This window comes from Salvelinus namaycush, chromosome 26 (genome assembly GCF_016432855.1).
Source record: "Salvelinus namaycush isolate Seneca chromosome 26, SaNama_1.0, whole genome shotgun sequence".
Lineage (NCBI taxonomy): Eukaryota > Metazoa > Chordata > Actinopteri > Salmoniformes > Salmonidae > Salvelinus > Salvelinus namaycush.
In genome coordinates, this window is record NC_052332.1 from 22,511,194 (window position 1) to 22,517,493 (window position 6,300).

At 43.7% G+C, this 6,300-nt stretch overlaps 1 protein-coding gene across 1 annotated transcript in view; it reads left to right on the plus strand.

The window, feature by feature from the left end:
* Positions 1 to 5,147, plus strand: part of LOC120020999 (nuclear pore complex protein Nup214-like) — a 63,067-nt gene extending 57,920 nt beyond the window's left edge. Inside the window, exons 35-36 of the mRNA XM_038964663.1 lie at positions 2,394 to 2,427; positions 4,331 to 5,147. Coding sequence (XP_038820591.1) covers positions 2,394 to 2,427; positions 4,331 to 4,376 — 80 coding nt within the window. The 3' untranslated portion in view covers positions 4,377 to 5,147. The remainder of the gene's footprint in view (positions 1 to 2,393; positions 2,428 to 4,330) is intronic.
* Positions 5,148 to 6,300: the final 1,153 nt, after the last annotated feature.

The window sequence follows — 6,300 nt, forward strand, 5'->3', positions numbered from 1 at the left end:
GCGTGCAATTGGAATGCTGACTGCAGGAATGTCCACCAGAACTGTTGCCAGAGAATTCTCTACCATAAGCCGCCTCCAATGTTGTTTTAGAGAATTTGGCAGTACGTCCAACCGGCCTCACAACCGCGGACCACGTGTATGGTTTTGTGTGGGTGAGCGGTTTGCTGATGTCAATGTTGTGAACAGAATGCCCCATGGTGAAGTTATGGTATGGGCAGGCATAATCTACGGACAACGAACACAATTGAATTTTATCGGTTGCAATTTAAATGCAGAGATACCGCGATGAGATCCTGAGGCCTGTTATGAGGCCCATTTTTTTGTAATGTAGAGTACCAGTCAAAAGTTTGGACGCCTACTCGTTCAAGGGTTTTTCTTTATTTTTACTATTTTCTACATTGTAGAAAAATAGTGAAGACCTCAAAACTATGAAATAATACATATGGAATCATGTAGTAACCCCCAAAAATGTGTTAAATCAAAATATATTTGAGATTTTAGAGTCTTCAAAGTAGCCACCCTTTGCCTTGATGATTGCTTTGAACACTCTTGGTATTCTCTCAACCAGTCTTAAAGGAGTTCCCACATATGCTGAGCACTTGTTGGCTGCTTTTCCTTCACTCTGCGGTCCAACTCATCCCAAACCATCTCAATTGGGTTGAAGTCAGGTGATTGTGGAGGCCAGGTCATCTGATGCGGCACTACCATCACTCTCCTTCTTGATCAAATAGCCCTTACACAGCCTGGAGGTGTGTTTTGGGTCATTGTCCTGTTGAAAAACAAATGATAGTCCCACTCAGCGCAAACCCGATGGGATGGTGTATTGCTGCAGAACACTGTGGTAGCCATGCTGGTTAAGTGTACTGTTTGAATTCTAAATCAATCACAGACGGTGTCACCAGCAAAGCACCATCACACTTCCTCCTCCATGCTTCACGTGGGAACTACACATGCGGCGATCATCCGTTCACCTACTCTGTGTCTCTTAAAGACACGGCGGTTGGAACCAAAAATCTCAAAGTTGGACTCATCAGACCAAAGGACAGATTTCCACCGGTCTAATGTCCATTCCTCGTGTTTCTTGGCCCAAGCAAGTCTCTTCTTCTTATTGGTGTCCTTGGGTAGTGGTATCTTTGCAGCAATTTGACCATGAAGGCCTGATTCACACAGTCTCTTCTGAACAGTTGATTTTGAGATGTGTTTGTTACTGTGAAGCATTTATTTGGGCTGCAATTTCTGAGGCTGGTAACTCTAATGAACTCATCTTCTGCAGCAGAGGTAACTCTGGGTCTTCCTTTCCTGTGGCGGTCCTCATGAGAGGCAGTTTCATCATAGCGCCTGATGGTTTTTGTGACCGCACTTGAAGAAACTTTCAAAGTTCTTGAAATGTTCCCTATTGACTGACCTTCATGTCTTAAAGTAATGATGAACGGTCGTTTCTCTTTGCTTATTTGAGCTGTTGTTGCCATAATATGGACTTGGTCTTTTACCAAATAGTGCTATCTTCTGTATACCACCCCTACCTTGTCACAACACAACTGATTGTCTCAAACGCATTCAAGGTACACCTGTTAATTTAAATGCATTGTAGGTGACTACCTCATGAAGCTGGTTGAGTGAATGCCAAGAGTGTGCAATGCTGTCATCAAGGCAAAGCGTGGCTGCTTTGAAAAATCTCAAATATATTTTGATTAGTTTTTTGGTGAGTACATGATTCCATATGTGTTATTTCATAGTTTTGATGTCTTCACTATTATTCTACAATGTGGAAAATATAAAAAATATAAATCTTTGAATGAGTAGGTGTGTCTAAACTTTTGACTGGTACTGTATCTGTGACCAACAGATGCATATCTGTATTCCCATTCATGTGAAATCCATAGATTAGGGCCTATTTCAAATCATGTTAGGTCTAGAGGAACTAGATAAGCAATCACATTATTATGGTTTTTGTTGGCACCCAAGTGGTTGACGGGCTCTGGAACTGAGGTAATAAGGTGGAAGTAGTAGTAACTCACCCGGGGTTTCTCTCTGTGTTATTCAGTCAACATTTTACAGAGTCATTTTAAATAGTCTCTACTGATAATTCTACCTAGATCAAGGGTGTCAAACATCTGGGGGGGCAGGCAACTCAATATAATTTAAAATGACTAAAACAAAATTTAAACTGTAGAAATAATACTGAACCTACATTCATACAGTTTCTTGACTGTGTCCAGCTGGCTAATAATCACTGAAATGAAAGCTAGACAGTCAGAGAGCACTGAAAACACCAAACAGTTTTTGCACATTTTGACGACATGGAAATCTAACCAATTTTCAGTGCTCCTGGGGCAAAAAGAGTTTGATCTAGATTAAGTGTGTTTTGTTTTTTTGTGTCTATTTTGTTGCAGGCTTTGGGTCTGCTGGCGGTTTTGGATCAAATCAGTAAGTATCACTCATCTTTGTGTGTGTGTGGATGGGTGTTTTGGTGTCTGTTCACATTTGTTGTGTTCATGAGTGTCTTTGTCTTTGCTTGAGTGTATACATTTGTATGTTGAGTGTTTGAACCCTCCCTACACGCACTCGCTTGTGTCTCTGGCAGTAGCGTGTGAAGGAAAAGTGTGACCACAGCCCACTTATAAGAATCTGATGGACAGCACGAATTCATAACAAGCTGCCCTAATATATCATCCCTCCTTCCCCCCTTTGTCCCTCCTGTACCTTATTCAACCCTCACCATTCTCATTTCTAACACCACTGATCTCATCACCCTCGAGGCCTCACCCCAGACACTCGCCTACTCGAGCCGCTTCCCCCTCTTTGCTCTCCTTTTCCCCTACCCCATCTACCGCTCTCCTTTTCCCCCTACCTCTTCCCTTTCTCCCTCCTTTCTTTATCTCCTGCCTCATCCCTCTCTCTCTCCCTCCCTCCCTCCTTTATCTCCTGCCTCCTCCCTCCTTTCTTTATCTCTGCCCTCCCTCTCTCCCCTCCTCCCTCCCTCTCTCCCCCCCCTCCTGCCTCCTCCCTCTCTCTCTCTCTCCCATCCTGCCTCCTCCCTCCCTCTCTCTCTCTCCCTTCCTGCCTCCTCCCTCCCTCTCTCCCCTCTTGGCTCCTCCCTCCCTCTGCCTCCTCCCTCTCTCTCTCTCCCCTCCTGCCTCCTCCCTCCCTCTCTCTCTCCCATCCTGCCTCCTCCCTCCCTCTCTCCCTCCTTTTGTCTCTGCCCTCCTTTTCCTCCTCCCACTCTCCCGTGCCTCCTCTCATTGTGCTGCTGTGTCACATGGCTCCTGTGTATCCCCCAGGGTGCATTGCAGTGGAATGCGACCTGAAGTGCTCAGGAGAGTGTGGCGACACGGCCCAGCTCAGAGTCATTCACACGCTGTTAGATAAGCTCCTCTGTCTCCCTCTGTTCCGCTTCACCCTCTCCCCTCCTCTTCTCCCTGTTCTTGTCTTCTATTGCTTGCTTTCTCTTCCTCGTCCCTCCTTTAACCCCCCATTTCTGACCTTGCTCCCTCCCTCATCCCCCCTTCTTCCTAATTCTCCTTCGCTCTCCTCTGTTCTTCCTCATCCCCTCATCGTACCCATTTTATATTTGTTGATGAGAGCAAAATACTGCCAAATGCTCTCAGATGGTCCTCTGTATGTTTTAGTTTCATTTGATGCAACTAGAATGTATGCTTAAAGAAACATGGTTTATATTAATACTCTTTGACACAAGCAAGCATTGCGTTTTTATTTTTTTCAAGACTTGATATCATTCTGAATACATTTTCATGAGGCAAAGTGTTTTCATGTAGACAGAAATTACAATACATAACGGCAGCTATATGTAGTTCTTAAGTGAAGTTCATTTCATTCCCTCCTCCGTCCCATAGAAACTGATGCCACTCTTCATGTAGCTGCGTCCTAGTATGACTCTAACTACCTGGACAGATCTCAAGTCCCTCTCATCACTCTTCCTCTCCTCCTTCTAGTCCCATTCCTACTTTCTTCTCTCCACCTCCCTCAGTTCTCCCCCCGCCCGCCTATCTCAACCCTCTCTCTCCTTCTCTGTTCCACCCATCCATTTATGCCTTCATCTTCCCTTTTTAGTGTGCTATGTGTTGATATGTGTATCTTGTGCCCTCCAGGGCTCCCTCCTCATATATGTTGTATGTCCCTGTGTATACAGTACGTACATCCCTCACAGTACTGTCAGACAGCAGTAGTATTCCTCATAATCATCAGTCAGGGCAAAGCAGGGCCTAGGGGGAAAAGTCCAAACCATCACATAATAAGGTAGCTAACCTTCCAAGCAGAATTTTGTTTTTTTTGTTTTGTTTCTGTCTTCATTGTTTGTTTTTTTCTTCAGATCATCTTCTCAAACGTTTGGAGCCGGTCCGGGTTGGAGAAGCTAGTTTTTGTTGACCCCCCTCCCCCCCGCCCCCAGGCGAGTGCACCTCTGGTGTGTGTGACCAGCAACACTGCTCTCTGCAATCAAGCTCTTTGAGTATACGACACCTAAAGGGAGAAGGGGGAGGAAGGGTGCGCAGGTTGGGGGTGGAAGGAAGGGGGGTTGAGGTGAGACAGTCCAAACTAGTTGTAAAGTATGTAGACTGACCTTATAGACCATCGTAATAGTCTCACGTCAAGTACATCAGTGGTGACTACCATGTGGAATGTGTATTTGGATGAGTGAATTTACATTTTGTGTGTGTTTTTTAAATCAAAACAGTTGGTTGTAACGCTATAATAGATTTGTTCATCCATATGAACTTTGTTTTCCTCTATAAAATAGTTCTGCAGTTCATAATTGAGCCTCGTTCTCACATATTTTGAATCTGGGAAAGTTTAAAACTTTCAATTGAAGTTTTAAGATATCTTATATTCCAAGCTTTAGTAGTTCTGATAAGAATCAAGTTCTTAATGTTTCTCAAAACGTGTCTTGTCTCACTAAATGGAGTAGAAAATACCATCCTCCGCAACAATAATTCATCATTTACTGACTCCAGACAAGACTTAGTCAAGTCGTTGATAGAAGTATCAACTCTTGATTGCGTACAATGAACTGCAATATGAGAAAATATTTTGCTTTTTATAATGCCTACTGCTGGTACCCCCATTCCTATAAATATGTATATTTTATACATGGAAAATGGGAAATAAACTTGGCAATTCTCAAATCTGTATCTAATGTAGTCTCTCATTTTTTGACAATGCACTGAAGATGAGCACTAATTGATCGCCTTTTGTTGTTTTAATGATGACAGCCTCTGGCTATTTTCCTATTGCTTTTGTGTCTGTTTTATTTATTTTTTATTTAACTAGGCAAGTCCGTTAAGAACAAATTCTTATTTACAATGACGGCCTACCCCGGCCACATCCTCCCCTAACCCAGACGACACTGGGCCAATTGTGCCCTGCCCTATGGGACTCCCGATCATGGCCTGTTGTGATACAGCCCGGAATCGAACCAGGGTCTGTAGTGATGCCTCTAGCACTGCGATGCAGTGCCTTAGACCGCTGCGCCACTCGGGAGTCTGTCTGTCTGCTTATTAAACAGAAGATTTCATATATGATTAGCTTGCAGTTTAACAATTAGATTACTAAAGGACTAGGACTAAATACTTTACTGACTATTGTATCCGTGGGGGGAATTTGTTGCAAATTTGTGGCAGTATCATGTAAGTTGATGTATTTAATTGATGTAATTCATTCATCAACCTTGGATTAAGAGTATTAGAATCAGAGAGGAGCTGCTGAAGAGGGTTGTCTCTGGCATTAGCTGGCGAAAAATGAAATAATTGAATGCAGCATAAGTAAGGTAAGGGAGCTACAGGCGGGTGGAGAATGTGGAGGAATTCACTGGCCCTTATTAAGTATTAGACATTTGGATGTAAGCCTAAGACATTGCAGGAATGAGTGTATAGTGAAAAGAGGGGTGCTAGTGTTTTGTAGTGGTATCTGGTCTTTGTGGCTGTCACCAGAATGCCATCCATGGCCACCGCAATTGAGAATGTCACCGTCGCTCTGTCCCCTTAACTCTGGCGGGCCTGGCAATGGGGGGAATGTTGCAAGCCCGGACACTCAAGTGATTGGGGAATGTTGCAGTCACAACATGTGACCTAGAGTCCTAGCTTCCCACTGTAACAGTTGAATTTATCCTCCCCTGTTTGCTAGGATATGATTGGTCACACACACTGTGGTCAGGGCAGATAATATTAGAGATGGATAACAGTCAGTGGTATCAGAGGTAGGCAAGACTAGAGAGAGGGAGTTACATTTGTATTGGACTTCTGGATGTTTTCTACCGCTTATCTTTCATACTAATGTACAGTACCA